Source organism: Heterodontus francisci, chromosome 7 (genome assembly GCF_036365525.1).
Source record: "Heterodontus francisci isolate sHetFra1 chromosome 7, sHetFra1.hap1, whole genome shotgun sequence".
NCBI lineage: Eukaryota > Metazoa > Chordata > Chondrichthyes > Heterodontiformes > Heterodontidae > Heterodontus > Heterodontus francisci.
Window position 1 is genome coordinate 118,424,251 of NC_090377.1, and position 18,761 is coordinate 118,443,011.

General features: G+C 44.3%; 1 protein-coding gene across 1 annotated transcript in view; it reads left to right on the forward strand.

The window, feature by feature from the left end:
- The first annotated feature begins 2,112 nt into the window (after nt 1–2,112).
- The window catches only part of LOC137372271 (disco-interacting protein 2 homolog A-like), a 299,051-nt gene continuing 282,402 nt past the window's right edge, over nt 2,113–18,761 (forward strand). Inside the window, exon 1 of the mRNA XM_068036004.1 lies at nt 2,113–2,377. Coding sequence (XP_067892105.1) covers nt 2,299–2,377 — 79 coding nt within the window. The 5' untranslated portion in view covers nt 2,113–2,298. The remainder of the gene's footprint in view (nt 2,378–18,761) is intronic.

An 18,761-nucleotide genomic window follows, 5' to 3' on the forward strand; every position in this document is an offset into this window, starting at 1 on the left:
GGTGAGGTTCTGGAACTGTGGTCGAGGCTGACTCAATCAAGACCTTCTATAGAGAACTGGACAATTATCTGAAGAAACACGACACGGCTGAAAGGCCTCCTTCTATGCTGTAATCATTTTATGGTCTATGTTCAATTTTCCTATTCAGATCTCAACATTTATGGTACCTCATTTTTCAAACCAATAATTGATTTATCTTTGCTTATTTCCCCCCTTTAATTTCAATTACATTCTCTACATTTGTTTCTACACTTCTTCTTTGGCCTCCTTGTCTTGAGAGACAATGACTAAGCGCCTAGAGGTGGTCAGTGGTTTGTGAAGCGGTTTGTGAAGTAGTGCCTGGAGTGGCTATAAAGGCCAATTCTAGAGTGCCAGATGCTTCCACAGGCGCTGCAGATAAAATTGGTTGTCGGGGCAGTTACACAGTTGGCTCTCTCCTTACACTTCTCTCTTTTCTCCTGTCAACTGCTGAGTCTCTTCGACTCGCCACTCTTTAGCCCCGCCTTTATGGCTGTCCGCCAACTCTGGCAATCACTGGCAACTGACTCCCACGACTTGTGGTCAATGTCACAGGACTTCATGTCGCGTTTGCAGACGTCTTTAAAGCGGAGGCATGGACGGCCGGTGGGTCTGATACCAGTGACGAGTTCGCTGTACAATGCGTCCTTGGGGATCCTGCCATCTTCCATGCGGCTCACATGGACAAGCCATCTCAAGCGCCGCTGGCTCAGTAGGGTGTATATGCTGGGGATGTTGGCCACCTCGAGGACTTCTGCGTTGGAGATACGGTCCTGTCACCTGATGCCAAGGATTCTCCGGAGGCAGCGAAGATGGAATGAGTTGAGACGTCGCTCTTGGCTGACGCATGTTGTCCAGGCCTCGCTGCCACAGAGCAAGGTACTGAGGACACAGGCTTGATACACTCGGACTTTTGTGTTCCGTGTCAGTGCGCCATTTTCCCACACTCTCTTGGCCAATCTGGACATAGCAGCGGACACCTTTCCCATGCGCTTGTTGATTTCTGCATCGAGAGACAGGTTACTGGTGATAGTTGAACCTAGGTAGGTGAACTCTTGAACCACTTCCAGAGCGTGGTCGCCGATATTGATGGATGGAGCATTTCTGATGTCCTGTCCCATGATGTTCGTTTACTTGAGGCTGATGGTTAGGCCAAATTTGTTGTAGGCAGCCACAATCCTGTCAATGAGTCTCTGCAAACACTCTTCTGTGTGGGATGTTAATGCAGCATCGTCAGCAAAGAGGGGTTCCCTGATGAGGACCTTCCGTACTTTGGTCTTCGCTCTAAGATGGGCACGGTTGAACAACCTGCCATCTGATCTTGTGTGGAGGAAAATTCCTTCTTCTGAAAACTTGCACGCATGTGAGAGCAGCAGTGAGAAGATCCCAAACAGTGTAGGTGTGAGAACACAGCCCTGTTTCACACCACTCAGGATAGGACAGGGGTCTGATGAGGCTGAATTGTGCCTTTCATATTGTCATGGAATGAGGTGATGATACTTGAGTAACTTTGGTGGACATCCGATCTTTGCTAGTAGTCTGAAGAGACCACGTCTGCTGACGAGGTCAAAGGCTTTGGTGAGATCAATGAAAGCAACGTTGAGAGGCGGGCATTTCTCCTGTCGCTGGTGAAGGAAGAACAGCATGTCAATGGTGGATCTCTCTGCTCCAAGGCCGCACTGTGCCTCTGGGTAGACGCGCTCAGCCAGCATCTGCAGTCTATGTAAAAAGACTCGAGCGAAGACTTTGTTTCTAAATGAAAGGAAAAGGGAGTGAAATGCACCAGCTACTCCTACTTCCGAAAACTCCCTGAATCGCGTCAAATAACCGCGTCCTGCTTCCCGCTGCGGTTCGTTTGCATCCATTGCGCTCCACCTACTGCGCGTCAACAATGCTCTAGACCAATCAGAGGTCCGGTGGTGGACATCTCCCTCGGTGGTTGGGAGAAGGGCGCCTACAAACGGACCAATGCGAAGGTTCGTGGAGCATGATCGTGTTGCTTTGGGGGGCGGGATTGGTCGGGCGCTGGTAACCAATGAGAGTGAGAGAGAAAAGGCGGAGCGCTGCGCTGCGCTTTTTTTCTCTGGCGTGGCCGTCGGGGGTGGAGGAAGTGAAGGCTCGCGCTCCGGCTGGGTACGGGCGCGCGAGCGATTGGCGGTTGGGCAGTGTGCGCGAGCGCGCCGGGTGGAGTTGGGCGGCGCGTTGTGGGGCCATGGCAGCCTTGAGGAGGAGATCGTGAGAAGGTGGACGTGGAAGAAAGTCGCCGGAGCGGCTGATACCATGGCTGGCATGGAAACACCCAGTCTCCCTCGTGATGTGAAGGTGAAATTGGCCGAGCTCGAACTCGAGCTTTCGGAAGGTGAGAGGTTTTGTGTGTGTGTGTGTCTCCTAAGCAAGAACCGGGTCGACAGCCGGCACCGTGTGAGGAGCAATGCGTTCGGGATTGAACAAGCGACCGTGTGCGCCGTGTATCTGATCCGGCAAGAGATGGGGCGCCGTCTCCTTTTCCTTCATCTGTCCTTGCAAGCATTTAATGCTGCTGCAAGTGGGCCGTGTTTGGGGGTGGGGAAGGTCAAGTCGTCTGCAGGCTGACAAGTTACGGTATGCGGATGCACTCGAAGCAGTTTTAAATGCACAATAAGTCTGCCTTATCTTTTGTAGTTTTCCAGGATGGCAGGCATTTAGTGAGCTTCGGATATGTTTTCAGTTGAAAGCAGCTGCTTGGTTCAATGGTTAAACAGACTGGAGTAAAAAGTGGAATCTTCAATTTAGAATCCAAGTATTTGGAGTTCGTGTTCAAGGCTGGCATAGTGTGACACCGATTTAAATGTTTCCTTTTTTAATTTTGGTCCGCAGAGCTTTAAATGCCGACTTGGTGCTCTGCCGCCGTTAAATCTGTTTTTGCTGACTTTTTTTTGAACTGGTTGCAGTATGTTAACAGCATTTTACAACTCTGAAACTGAACTAATTAGATTTTCAATAATCAAAAAAATCATTTGTCTGTAATTAAATTGTGTAGTAGTGCTAATAGCATATTGCGTAATATCAAATCCCTCTTAAAGATCCATGTTTGAGAATTGCATGCATTGTAAACTCTGCCTCAAACAATTGCTTCCACCCTCATCTGATCTGCTAATGTGGCCTTTAATAAGTGATGTTTCTAAAGGATGTTCTGTGAATCAAACTCAATAGATTGCATACAAAAGCAAAAAAGTGCGGCTGATGGAAATCATGAATAAAAACGGAAAATGCTGGAAATAGTCAGCAGGTCTGGCAGAATCTATGGAGTGAGCAACGGAGTTAACGTTTCAGGTTGGTGACACCTGATGAAGGGTCATTGACCTGAAACGTTAACACTGATTCACCTTCTACAGATGCTACATACGTGCTGAGTATTTCCAACACTTCTTGTTTCTATTTCTGGAAGTAGTTACGTTATCTGCTTTAGAAGTCCAGATTTTGTAGCAGTAGTTTTGAAGTGCCATCTGAACCCCAAAAATTGATTACTGACTCGAAATAATTTTCTGGTTTGTTCTCTTTTTTATTTCGATAGGATTTTTTTGTTTTTGTGTTGGAATTGCTTTTAGTTTGTGTGGCTCCTGGTTCTGTGTTGTGCAATGAAGGTCTCACTGGAAAATTAATAATTGCAGCTTTATTAAGAATAATATGTTACTGACAATTGGAACTAAGAATAGATTACAATTATGTTATTTTATACGTGGAATTCTGTTAGCATTTTCAAACATGAAGCACCTCAGAATTAAGAATTTCAGATAGGTTTTGTTTAAATTAAGAAACCTAGGTAATAGATACCACATAAATATATTTGTGTGCACTTGCTGACCAAATGGGACTTTGCTTTATTGAAAACCTGTTTTCAAAGATGGCAGCAAAGATGTCCGTGACTGCTTTAATTATAAAAATATCAATTAAATTGTGTCCAGTTAATGATGGAGATGAAGATCACACTTAGATGGAAGAGTAAGAATGGTGAGATTAATTGAGAATTAGTTATTGCCCAACAAAATTGAGTTTTATGAACATGTAGACTGGAGTATAGAAAAACTTGGGTGGGATGGCTAACTGGTTCCAAGTTGAGATCTTTGCAGAGAAAAACAGTATTACAGTAAGAGATGGCCTGATGAGTCTTGATTGCAAGTGCTTGTACAAAATGCTGTGACCATGGTGACAAAGTGCATTGGTATACAATGCGAGTTGGAAAACAAGTCATTTTTGGAATAAAAACAAGGAATGCTGGAAATACACCACAGGTCTGGCAGCATCTGTGGAGAGAGAAGCAGAGTTAATGTTTCAGGTCAGTGACCCTTTGTCAGAACTGTCATTTTTGGGAGTGGATTGCTCTTGTGTGAGATGATTTTTAAGCCTAAATAAGAGTAACGTAAGAATACAGTGAAGAGCTGCTGTAATTATGGTATATTTTTAATGGGGAATATAAGTTCAGTTGGTAAAATGAAAGCCATTGGTCGGCCTTCTGATGGTGGTGGTGGTGGTGGAGGGGGGCAACTTGATAATTACACCCCTACAATCTTTTCTCTGAGGAAGGGGAATGTGATGATTTTTAAAAGGAAGGGGGACAATGACTTGGGGGAAGGAACAGTTTTCTGGATTCGCTTGGAGTTTGGGGTGGCATTGTGGCATGGTGGATGGTAAGTTGAGTGGTTAGAATCCAAAAAAATTATCTTTTTCATGACGAGAGCAAGGGTCACTTATTGTGATGTGTTCTTGTTGTCTGCTACACCTCTGGAGTCCAAAAGAATACTGAGTCGTCATCACTTCAGTTCTGCCTTATGCATGCACCTGAAAAAACAGTTTAAAAAAAAAAAAAAGACTTGTGTGGAAGCTGAAGCTAGTATCTCCCAGGCTTTGTTTCAGCTTCCTAGAAGGCATCCAGCTGCTGCCCCTCAGGATGCCCTGGCACAGGCATGGCTAATGATAGGGTTGCCATGCACCCACATCGTTCTGTGAATTGATGTTGGCTTGCCAGTAGGTAGTCAGTGTGGAAATTGAAGGATTCTAAGTTTGTTCCTCCAAGAAATATTCAGGGAGAGCTACTGTGGAATTAAAATCATTTGAAAACAATATGATTTGCTTCAGTGGGTTGCTTTTTGAATCAGAAGGAGCTTGAAACACTTGGTGGGGGGGGGGGGGTGGAAACTGACTTAACAAGGATATGATGGAGTGTACAGGAGTTGGGGACCAGACAAACAAATGAAATCCAGTGATAAATTACTAGTGTTGTTGAAATTAATTGGGACTCCGCATTCGACTGGAGTTGAAACAATTGAGCACAAGTGCAACTGAAAAGCAATTGAATATTAATCTGAAAATAATGCCTTTTTACCATGAGTACTGTTGAATTGCTTTTTCTCCGTGTGCTCTGAAGGCAAAGGTAATGTTGATATGTTATGGGTATGTGGGTATGCCAAGATTGCACAAGATATGGCAATCTCATCATTCTATATGATACAGAAGTTTTGCAGGAAATACCAGTAAGGAGGTTTCAAACAGCTTGTCCTTCAGTTTTATCTGAGGTGATGCCCATTGTGTGCAGAACTTGGAGTGATGTTTAACCCTGCACTTGCACATCCAGGGTTCTGAGCACACCAATTTGCTTAAATGTGACTTCACTGTTGGGACTGGAGTATAATTTATCTAATCCTGCCATACACCCAGCCACCAGTGTTATTTCTTCATTGCAGTTATTTTCAACTGTACTCAATTATGTCACTAACGAAGAACAACTGTAACACCTTTATTCAAGAAAGGAGGGAGTCAGAAAGCAGGAAACTATAGGCCAGTTCACCTTATATCTGTCATAGGGAAATTACTAGAATCCATTATTAAGGAGGTTATAAACAGGATGCTTAAATCATAATGGGATCAGACAAAGTCAGCATGGTTTTGTGAAATGGAAATCATGTTTGACTAATTTGTTAGAGTTCTTCGAGGAAGTAACAAGCAAGGTGGATAAAGGGGAACCTGTAAATGTGGTGTACTTAGATTTCCAAAAGGCATTCAATAAGGTGCCACATGAAAGGTAACTGCGGAAAATACAAGTTCATGTTGCAGGTAGTAACATTAATGTGGATAAAGGACCGGTTAACTTACAGGAAGCAGCGAGTAGGGATCAGTGGGTCTTTTCCGGGTTGGCAAGCTGTAACTAGTGTAGTGTCACCGGGATCAGTGCTGGGGCCTCAACTAATTACAATTTATATCAGTGACTTGGATGAAGGGACTGAATGTATGGTAACGAAGTTTGCTGATGACACCAAAATGGGAAGGAAAGTAAGTTGTCAACAGGAGGTTAAGAGTCTACAAAAGGATTAATGTGAACTTGTCCACTTTGGCAGGAAGAATGGAAAAGCTGTATACTATTTAAATGGGGAGAGATTGCACAACTTGGTAGAGGGATCTGGGTGTCCTGGTACATAAATCACAAAAGGTTAGTATGCAGGTGCAGCAAGTGATTAGACAGGCAAAGGAAATATTGCTGTTTATTGCAAGGGGAATAGAGTATAAAGGTAGGGAAGCTTTATTGCAGCTGTACAGGACTTGGTGAGACTGCATCTGGAGTACTGTATACGGTTTTGGTCTCCTTATTTATTTGATAAAGGATATTATTGCGTTAGAAGCAGGTTAGAGAAGGTTCACTTGGCTAATTCTGGGGATGAAGGGCTTATCTTATGAGGAAAGGTTGAACAGGTTGGGCATTTACCCGTTGGAGTTTAGAAGAATGAGCTGATCTTATTGAAACATATAAGATCCTGAAGGGACTTGATAGAATGGGTACCGGGAGGATGTTTACTCTTGGGGGTGGGGAGACTAGAACCAGGGATACAGTTTAAGAATAAGAGGTCTCCCTTTTAAGACAAATGAGATTTTCTTTTCTCAAGGGGTCATTTATCTGTGGAATTCTTTTCCCCAGACAACAGTGGAGGCTGGGTGATTGAATTTATTCAAGGCTGAGTTAGGTAGATTTTTGATAGACAAGGGAGTCTCGGGTTATGGGGAGTAGGCAGACAGGAAAGTGGAGTGGAGACTGCAACCAGATCAGCCATGATCTTATCAAATGACAGCTGGCTTGAAGGACAGAACGACTTACTCTTGCTCCTAAATCCTATGTTCTGAACTATTCTGTGCTGAAGTGGCATTTCCAAAGAACTTTTTTCAGGCCAGAAGATGTCTGCAAAGTGTTTGAAATTACCATTCATTATAAGGCAAGTAATTTGCTAATGGGGGTATATTGACATTTCATTGTTTCCCTCAAACCATATTGAAGAGGCTAAGTTTTATGAAGTTTCTGGTTTTCTGGGCACCTTACTGAGAAACTTGATATATTTTCACTTTTTGTAGGAAGCAAAACTCAAACAGAAGTTGTGTTTTGGTATTTACCGCATGCACCACTTGATATGACTTGAATCTGTTGCAGTTCAGACATTCAAATTCCTAATTTTTGTGTTAAAACTATTGTCTGTCGTTTTCATTACATAGTCTGTCTGCAGCCTTTGACATAGTTGATCACACCATCCTTCGCCAATGCCTCTCCACTGCTGTCCAGCTGGGTGGGATTGCCTTCACCTGGTTCCATTCTTACCTAATTGTAGCCAGAGCATCACTTGCAGTGACTTACCTTCCTGCACTGTTAGATCTGGTCTCCCAAGGATCTATCCTTGGCCTGCTCCTGTTTGTCATCTACATGCTGTCCCTTGGCGACATCATCCGAAAGTATGGGGTTAGTTTTCCACATGTATGTCGACGACACTTGGCTCTACCTCACCGCTACTTCTCTTGATTCTTCCAATGTTGCTAAGTTATCAGGCTGCTTTCGACATTCAGTACTGGATGAATAGAAATTCCCTCCAATTAAATATTGGGAAGACTGAAGCCATTATTTTTGGTCCCAGCTCCAAACTCTGTTCTCGAGCTACCAAATCCATTTCTCTCCCTAATAACAGTCTGAGATTAAACGAGTCTGTTCGCAACCTTGGTGTCATATTTGATACAGCAATGAGCTTTTAACCTCATTTGTGCCATCACTAAGACTGCCTATTTCCACCCTCTGTAACTTTGCCCCTCTCTCAGCTCATGTACTGCTGAAGCACTTGTTCATGGCTTTGTTATCTCTAGACTTGACTGTTCCACATTCTACCCTCCATCAATTTGAGATCATCCAAAACTCCGCTGCCTGTGTCACTTCGCACCAAATCATGTTCCCCCTATGCCCCTATCCTCGCTGACCTACAATGGTTCCCGGTCAAGCAATGCCTTGAATTTGAAATTCTCATCCTTGTTTACAGATCCCTCCATGACCTCGCCTCTCCCTATCTGTGTAATCTCCTCCAAACCCACAACCTTTCAAGATATCGGCACTCGTCTAATTCTGGCCTCTTGTGCATCTCTGATTTTAATTGCTCCACCATTGGTGGCCACTCCTTGGCTGCAAGCTCTGCAATATCCTCCCTATACCTCTCCACGTTGCTTTCTTCCTTTAACACACTTCTTCGAACCTACCTCTTTGACCAAGCTTTTGGTCATCTGACCGAATACCTCCTTTTGTGGCTCCGTGTCAGACTTCATTTTATAATGCTCCTGTAAAGCATCTTGGGGTGTTTCATTACATTAAAGGCACTATATAAATATCAGTTGTTGTCATTGGAAATTGTTCTGGTCTTTTTTTTTTTGCCTCCTTTGCACTAAATAATCATGGAGTCTATGTGAAAACAGTGGATGATGAAGTTAAATACTTCAGGATGAAGTTTTGATGATGGCCTGATCCTAGAATATTCATGTGGAATGACAAGCCATAGTAAACAATTTATGAAAACGTTTCCCTGTGTCTGAATGAAATAGAGGCTAGCAGTAAGATATTCCAGTCTCTGATTTCTGACTTTTGCGTGGTTGTATTCCATTGGTGATTGTTTGTTTTGGTCCTTTTGGGAGCGTTGATCAATGTGTTTATATACTTGGCTTGTAGCATCTGTGTGCAATCAGATCTTCATATAGCTCCTATTTTTTCTTGTTTGAGGTGTGCCTTATTATGCTTATCATGTTTTCCAATCATATTTTAGATAGGTTAGCTGCTTACACTGCCATTATTGATCCTTTCAACATTTGTGAAGAAGCTTTGTGAATTTTTGTGCTTGGCGAAAGATGTTGCTTTTGAATAAAATTAAAATCAGTCCTTTAGTAGAACAGGACTTGAGTATTGCTGAAAATAGAGATATGATGGCGAAGCTTTTCGTCTTGCTATCATCAGGACAATCGCAAGAATAACCAATGTAAGGGAAAACAACTTATTCTGCATGAGAAGAGAGTGCTGATTGATTGGCAAGTGAACTCTGGTAGTGGCATTGCCATGGCAAATGCACCAGTTTATGGTGACTGACCGTTAACTGCCAAGCTTTGTTTTAAACTTAAACCAGGTGGCTTGACTCTGGTTAAGACATTACCCTGAGGAATAAACCAACGAATGGCTGTCACTTGTTCAGCTGAAACAGGCGCAATGTTTATACATATTCTTTCTGTCTGCAAAGAACAGGGCCCTGTGTATTAATATATGTAGCTTTCAGTACACTCAAATGTGCCAAACTGTGAGCCCTACTGACTATCTTAAATTGGTTGTCAGCATAGTTCTTAGCATACTATTATTGAGCAAATCAGAGTCAAGCTGCCTGGTTTAAATTTTAAACAAAGCTTGGCAGTTAACTGTCAGTCGTCATAAACTGGTGCCATCGCCATGGCAATGCATCTACCAATCAGTTCACTTGCCATGAGGAGCGCTCTCTCCTCGTGCAGAATAAGTTGTTGTTTTCCCTTACATTGGTTATTCCTGCGATTGTCCTGATGAGTGCAAGACAAAAAGCTTCGACGTGTCTCTATTTGCAGCAATACTCAATTAAAATTGTATTCCATAACTTGGCAGTATCCTTTTTTTATTCGTTTGGAGGATGTGGCCATCGCTGGCTATGCCAGCATTTATTACCCATCCCTAATTGCCCTTGAGAAGGTGGTGGTGAGCTGCCTTCTTGAACTGCTGAAGTCCTTGGGGTGTAGGTACACCAACAGTGCTGTTAGGAAGAGAGTTGCAGGATTTTGACCCAGCGACAGTAAAGCAACAGCAATATAGTTCCAAGTCTGGATGGTGCGTGGCTTGGAGTGGAACTTGCAGGTGGTGTTCCCATGTATCTGTTGCACTTGTCCTTCTAGGTGGGAGAAGTCGTGGGTTTGGAAGGTGCTACCGAAGGAGCTTTGGTGATTTGCTGGAGTGCATCTTGTCGAGGGTACACACTGCTGCCATTGTGTATTGGTGGTGAAGGGAATGAATGTTGAAGGTGGTGGATGGGGTGCCAATAAAGCAGGCTGCTTTGTCCTGGATGGTGTCAAGCTTCTTGTGTCGTTGGAGCTGCACCCATCCAGGCAAGTGGAGAGTATTCCATCAAACTCCTAACTTGTGCCTTGTAGATCGTGGACAGGCATTGGGTGAGTTAGGTGAGTTACTCACTGCAGGATTCCCAGCCCCTGATCTCTTGTAGCCACAGCATTTATATGGCTGGCCCAGTTCAGTTTCTGGTCAATCGTGACCCCCAGGATGTTAGTGTGGATTCAAGGTAGATGGTTAGATTCTCTCTTGTTTGAGTGGCCATTGCCTGGCACTTGTATGGCACAAATGTTAGTTACCACTTGTCAGCCCAAGGCAGTAACTTGTCCAGGTCTTGCTGCGTCTGAACACGGGCTGCCTCATTATTTGAGAAGTCGCAAATGGTACTGGACATTGTGCAATTGTTAACAAACATTTCTTCCCCCCCCGTCCCCTTCTGATCTTATGATTGAAGGAAGGTCATTGATACAGCAGCAGAAGATGGTTTGGCCGAGGACACTACCCTGAGGAACTCTTGCAGTGATGTCCTGGAGCTCAGATGATTGACCTCCAACAACCACAACCATCTTCCTTTGTGCTAGGCATGACTCCAACCAGCGGTTTTCCCCTGATTCCCATTGACCTCAGTTTTGCTAGGGCTCCTTGATGCCATACTCGGTCAAATGCTGCCTTGATGTCAAGGGCAGTCACACTCATTTCACCTCTGGAGTTCAGCTCTTTTGTCCATGTTTGAACCAAGGCTATAATGAGGTCAGGAGCTGAGTGGCCCTGGCGGAACCCAAACTGAGTGTCAGCGAGCAGATTATTGCTCAGAGTGCCACTTGATAGCACTATCGCGACACATTCTATCACTTTGCTGATCAGGTGTAGACTGATGGGGCAGTAATTGGCTGGGTCGGATTTGTCATGCATTTTGTGTACAGGACATAGCTGGGCAATTTTCCACATTGCCGGGTAGATGCAAGTGTTGTAGCTGCGCTGGAACAGCATGGCTAAGGGTGCGGCTAGTTCTGGAGCACAGGTCTTCAGTCTTGTTACTGGAATGTTGTCAGAGCCCATAGCCTTTGCAGTATCCAGTGCCTTCAGCCATTTTTTGACATCACATGGAGTGAATCGGATTGGCTGAAGACGGTGATGCTGGGGACTTCAGGAGGAGGCCGAGATGGATCATCCGGTTGGTACTTCTGGCTGAAGATTGATGCAAATGCTTCAGTCTTGGCTTTTGCACTGAAGTGGTGGGCTCCACCATCATTCAAGATGGGGATGTTTGTGGAGCTGCCTTCCCCTGTCAGTTGTTCAATTGTCCACCACCATTCACGACTGGATGTGGCAGGACTGTAGAGCTCAGATCTGAGCTCTTGGTTGTGGGATTGCTTAGCCCTGTCTATTGCATGCTGCTTCTGCTGTTTGGAATGTAAGTAGTCCTGTGTTGTAGCTTCACCAGGCTGGCACCTCATTTTTAGGTATGCCGAGTGCTGCTCACTGGCATGCTCTCCTACACTCATTGAACTAGGGTTGGTCCCTCAGCTTGATGGTAATGGTAGAGTGGGGGGATAGGCCAGGCCATGAAGTTACAAATTGTGGTTGAGTACAATTTTGCTCCTGCTGCTGATGGCCCACAGTGCCTCATGGATACCCAGTTTTGAGTTGCTAGATCTGTGTTCACAATCGATCCCATTTGGTACGGTGGGAGTGCCGCACAGCACGATGGTGGGCGCTCTCTGTGAAGATGGGACTTGGTCTTCACAAGGATTTTGTTGTGGTTACTCCTGCTGAGAGAGAGAGATGATGCCATGACACTTCATGGGGTGCTGACTCAATGTTGAGGACTCCCAGGCCAACTCCCTCACAACTGTATACCAATGTGCTGCTACCTCTGCTGGGTCTGTCCTGCCGGTGGGACAGGACGTACCCAGTGATGGTGATGTCTGGGACATTGTCTGCAATGTAACATTCCATGTGTATGACTTTGTCAGGCTGCTGCTTGACTAGCCTGTGGGACAGCTCTCCCAATTTTGGCACAAGCCCCTGGATGTTAGTAAGGAGGACTTTGCAGGGACAACAGGGTTGCGTTTGCCATTGTCATTTCCCTTATGTAGGCCGATGCTGGGTGATCTGTCCGGTTTCATTCCTTTTCTTGGACTTTGTAGCAGTTTGATACAATTGAGTGGTGTGCTAGGGCATTTCAGAGTCAACTACATTGCTGTGGGTCTGGAGTCACATGTCGGCCAGACCAGGTAGGGATGGCACAAAAACAAGAAATGCTGGATTCACTCAGCAGGTCTGGCAGCATCTGTGGAAAGAGAAGCAGAGTTAACGTTTCGGGTCAGTGACCCTTCTTCGGAACTGACAAATATTAGAAAAGTCACAGATTATAAACAAGTGAGGTGGGGGTTGGGCAAGAGATAACAAAGGAGAAGGTGCAGATTGGACCAGGCCACATAGCTGAACAAAAGGTCACGGAGCAAAGGCAAACAATATGTTAATGGTGTTTTGAAAGACAAAGCATTAGTACAGATTAGGTGTGAATATACTGAATATAGAACATCAGCAAGTGCAAACCTGAAGAAAAACAACCTGAAAAAAACAGTGGGTAAGCAAACTGAACAAACTAAGATGAAATGAAATAAATGCAAAAAATGTAAAAAAAAAAAAAAGGAAGAAAAAATGACTAAAAATGAAAGTAAAGTGGGGGGCTGTCATGCTCTGAAATTATTGAACTCAATGTTCAGTCCAGCAGGCTGTAGTGTGCCTAATCGGTAGATGAGATGCTGTTCCTCGAGCTTGCGTTGATGTTCACTGGAACACTGCAGCAATCCCAGGACAGAGATGTGAGCATGAGAGCAGGGGGGAGTGTTGAAATGGCAAGCAACCGGAAGCTCAGGGTCCTGCTTGCGGACTGAGCGGAGATGTTCCGCAAAGCGGTCACCCAGTCTGCGCTTGGTCTCCCCAATGTAGAGGAGACCACACTGTGAGCAGCGAATACAGTATACTACATTGAAAGAAGTACAAGTAAATCGCTGCTTCACCTGAAAGGAGTGTTTGGGGCCTGGGATAGTGAGGAGAGAGGAGGTAAATGGGCAGGTATTACACCTCCTGCGATTGCAAGGGAAGGTGCCCTGGGACGGGGACGAGGTGGTGGGGGTAATGGAGGAGTGGACCAGGGTGTCGCGGAGGGAACGATCCCTTCGGAATGCTGACAGGGGAAGGGAGGGGAAGATGCGACTGGTAGTGGCATCACGCTGGAGGTGGCGAAAATGGCGGAGGATGATCCTTTGGATATGGAGGCTGGTGGGATGAAAAGTGAGGACAAGGGGAACCCTGTCACGGTTCTGGGAGGGAGGGGAAGGGGTGAGGGTAGAGGTGCGGGGAATGGGTCGGACACGGTTGAGGGCCCTGTCAACCACAGTGGGGGGAAATCCTCGGTTGAGGAAAAAGGAGGTCATATCAGAAGCACCGTCATGGAAGGTAGCCTCATCAGAGCAGATGCGTCGGAGACGGAGAAACTGGGAGAATGGAATGGAGTCCTTACAGGAGGTAGGGTGTGAAGAAGTGTAGTCGAGGTAGCTGTGGGAGTCAGTGGGCTTATAATGGATATTGGTAGACAACCTATCCCCAGAGATGGAGACAGAGAAGTCGAGGAAGGGAAGGGAAGTGTCAGAGATGGACCATGTAAAGGTGAGAGAAGGGTGGAAATTGGAAGCAAAGTTGATAAAGTTTTCGAGTTCGGGGCGGGAGCAGGAAACGGCACCGATACAGTCATCAATGTACCGGAAAAAGAGTTGGGGGAGGGGGCCTGAGTAGGACTGGAACAAAGAATGCTCGACATATCCCACAAAAAGACAGGCATAACTAGGACCCATGCGGTTACCCATAGCGACACCTTTTACTTGAAGGAAGTGCGTGGAGTTGAAGGAGAAGTTGTTCAATGTGAGAACAAGTTCAGCCAGGCGGAGGAGGGTGGTGGTGGATGGGGACTGGTTGGGCCTCTGTTCCAGGAAGAAGCGGAGAGCCCTCAAACCATCCTGGTGGGGGATGGAGGTGTAGAGCGATTGGACGTCCATAATGAAGAGGAGGCGGTTGGGACCAGGAAACTGGAAATTGTCAAAATGACGTAGGGCGTCAGAAGAGTCACGGATGTAGGTGGGAAGAGACTGGACCAGCGGAGAAAAGATAGTCTAGATAGGAAGAAATAAGTTCAGTTGGGCAGGAGCAGGCTGACACAATGGGTCTGCCGGGACAGTCCCGTTTGTGGATTTTGGGAAGGAGATAGAAGCGGGCTGTCCGGGGTTGCGGGACTGAGGTTGGAAGCTGTAGAGGGAAGATCTCCAGAGGAGATGAGGTCAGTGACAGTCCTTTGGACGGTGGCTTGATGTTCGGTGGTGGGGTCATGGTCCAGAGGGAGGTAGGAAGAGGTGTCTGTGAGTTGGCGTTGAGCTTCTGCAAGGTAGAGGATGGCAGATTTCCTTCCCTAAAGGACAGCAGTGAACCAGATGGGTTTTTACTGCAATCGACAATGCTTTTATGGTCACCACTAGAGTAACTTTTAATTTGCACATTTATTAATTGAATTCAAGTTCCAGCATCTACAATGGTGGGATTCGAACCCATGTCCCCAGAGCATTAGCCTGGGCCTCTGGGTCGCTAGTCTCTTATCTTGTCCGTTGACATAATTTGTAATGTCAAGCCTATTTGCTATTATTTCCATTCACTTGAATCTTCTATGAACAGTAAGCATGAAATCCAATAATTTGATTGGCTTAAAAAATTCTATTAGATTTGAGGCAATATGTTTTACTTTAAAATCCTTGAGTTTTTTGGCCTTTAAACATTGAATAAAACTTCAATGGCATCCTGAAAAATGTTCAACTGTTGCTTTATTACTGATAGACTGTCAGGCAGACCTAATTCCCTGATTTGCATCTTAGGCATTTTTTCAATGTTGACATTATGCATTATTATGGAGTTCCTTACATTAACCAAAGCCCCTCCTATTTCCTCACTCATTTCCAAGAACATTCTGGTGTGTACCAACTAGCCCAGGTGCCCTGTAGACATTTAATGCCTTGAATTTCTTAATGCTTGGCTGACTTCATGTATGTTATAGAGCCTAAGCCAAATTGAATAGTTCAGGAAGTTATTCATAAATTAATTCTTTACAAATTGAAATTAACACATTTGTCCATTTCCTGTTTTAATGTAATAAGTTTACCTTTGATCCTTTGAAGGAACTATTATGGCATTAAAAGACCTCTGTAGTGACTTTTTTTTTAATGTCCCTTGCTGTTGCGACATTCTGACTTGATATTTATTTTGGAATTTTTCACCTGTCTGATGTGATCCCCCGTTTTTGCTCTTCTTGCTTCCCCATGTTTTTGTTAAGTGGAGCAATGGATGTACATGTCCCAAATGTAATTGGTTTAAGCAGATTCAACCTGGCTTTCACAGCGCAAACTGCCCAAAGATAGCAGCGGTGGGCGTGAAAGAGGCAATTGGTTTTGATACTGCAGTGTTCACAGTTGCTGAAGTGGGAACATCATACTTGTGCGATGTAGAGTGGAAGAAATGCCGCATCCAACTATTGTTTGACATTAGACATTTTTTTAGACATTAGAGATACAGCACTGAAACAGGCCCTTTGGCCCACCGAGTCTGTGCCGACCATCAACCACCCATTTATACTAATCCTACACTAATCCCATATTCCTACAGAGCGCAAAAACAGAATGATTATTTTACTCGGGAACATTTTTTTTCTCCTTTGTATGTTTTTGCCTGTTTTCCCATCTCTTGCTTTGTCCCTTCCCTGGCTGGAAGAATGAGCCAATAATATGCTTTAGATGTCTGCCGCTGCTATTGTTGCTTGAAGTGCTAAAATGCACAATTCTGACCAGTGGTATAATCACTACTCCCAATATTTCTGGGCTTGTTCATTCGTGTTTTGTGCTTCAGTGACATGGATGCGATTACAAAGTGAGGGAATAACTCCTGCCATTTACAGAAACAATTGGTTGGCGTTCCAACAAAATGTAACCTTCTAATACTCGGTTACTATTTTCTTTGATCGGATTGAACTCTAGGCATAAACTAGCCAGTCAGGTGTGTAATATGCATAATTGTTTGGAAAATGGAATAGAAGGTCATTATGTTTGATCTAGGCCTATTTAGAGTCCTGTCAAATCTTCTGGCAGGATTTTGGAATGGTGTGGAAAAATCCACCAATTTGCTTACAGATGTATGTAAATTTGCTTAAAATTTCATCATTTTGATAGTACAATTTTATGATTAAGATGTAGCAATGCAGGTTATTGCCATTTGAAAAAACAAACTAAGTACTGGGATAGAATTGAAAAGCAGAGAATTTTTGTTATACTTGTATGGAACCTTGGTGAGATCACATGGAACATGTGAGCAGTTCTGATCTCCATATTCAAGAAAAGAAATAGAGGCACTGGAGAATGTGCAAAAAATTTCTGAGAATGATAGGTATAACCTTTCACTTCTATCAGCAAAGAATGAACAGGCTGGGGCTCTTTGCTAGCATGGACATGATGGGCCAAATGGCCTCATTTTTTGTGCCATAAATCTATGCTGTCGAAAAGAGAAGGCTCTGTGGTGACCTGATTATGAAAGAGTTTGATAGAGTAGACACTGCCTTTGACTTGTCAGAGGAGCAGTGTCTGTGTTGGTGACTATTCACGAGGTAGGTTGTGGGAGAGTTGTGCCATGTGCTTCAAGGTGACTTGCAGCAAAATGTCGCTGTGACTGCAGGCCTCTTAAAGCTTTATCTTCTATGTCTCATTTGTTACAGCCATGCTGCCCTATGTGGAGGGTACTGTGAAATGTCTACCAGGGTCATTAATCCCATAAATATTATCAGCCCAGCCGACAGATTCTGATTTATTTTTCTCACTAGGTTTCCTTTCACATCATTTTTGTTGTTTTTTTGACCGCTTCCCCCATCAGTCTTGGGAAAGGCTACCAATAGGTTGAATTGCCCTTTGAACTTTCCAATGAATGTTAAGATTTTTTGCCCTCTTATGCAGTTGTTTACCTTTTTAAGTAGCTGCATGCCTTTAAGCTTCACCTGAAGTGCAATTTTGCAGTTCTCTTACTTCCCCTACTCACTGCACATTTGGCTAGCTTCATTCACAAAGCTAAATCTATGCATGAATTCTGAAAATTTCAACATGAGAAAATTGCATTCAGATAGCTGCCTGTATTTCTGGCTGGCTTGATGCAAGTTTTTTTTTTTTGCATTTCAAACCACTTCCAGTGGTGTCCCAAATTGGTTACTGAGTATTTCCGAGTGGCTTCGAAGTAATTGTTCAATCGACTTTGCTTTCCCACCCTTTCCAGGGGATACCTGGTTTCTGTTCTGGATTTCCTTACAGTGGCATGATGAAATTGAGAGCTGTGGAGTGGAAGATCAGACTTGTGTGACCAGAGATGAAAAAATACTGTATTTACTGTAAGGTGCTTTGATATATCCTGAAGTCTTGAAATGTGCTACATAAATGGAAGCTTTTTGTATATTTCTCTACTCTGGCATCATGTTTAAGCTGAACTGTGGTGCAGATATTAAAAAAAAAAACAAGCAAGACCTTGTGTAGTGTAGGTTTATTGGTATGTTTAGCTCTATGTACAGTGTGGGTGTTGAACGGTGAGGTTACAGCATTTGTGTTGAGCAGATTTGGGAAATACTGAGGCTGCAGTAGATTACATCTATAGTGCATTGTGTTGGGATTATTAATTTACACTAAGCCACAGTCTTGCATATGGTTAATAGCGCCAAGTTTCAAAATCAGTCAAGCTTTGCAATCTTAAGGTTTTCAGTTAGATTGTCTGAGATAGAGGGGGAAAATGATAAAGGTCCAATTACAGATTCCACGACAACAGCAAGCAGCGAATCATGAATTGTTGTCTTCCGAAGAAATGTTGGAGCCAAACAGCTGTTAGGCAGTACTCGGATACCACTAAAACCACCATTCATCATTTATCCATTTTCTTTTCCCCCCCAATTGTTTTTCCACTTTGCCCCCAATTTTATCCTCCTCCGCTGGTGGCATTGACTTGATATGCAGAGGAAATCAAAAGAACAAAGAACAGTACAGCACAGGAACAGGCTATTCGGCCCTCCAAGCCTGCGCCGATCTTGATGCCTGCCTAAACTAACACCTTCTGCACTTCCGGGGTCCGTATCCCTCTATTCCCATCCTATTCATGTATTTGTCAAGATGCCTCTAAAACGTCTCTATGGTACCTGCTTCCACCACCTCCCCTGGCTACAAGTTCCAGGCACTCACCACCCTCTGTGTCAAGAACTTGCCTCGCACATCCCCTC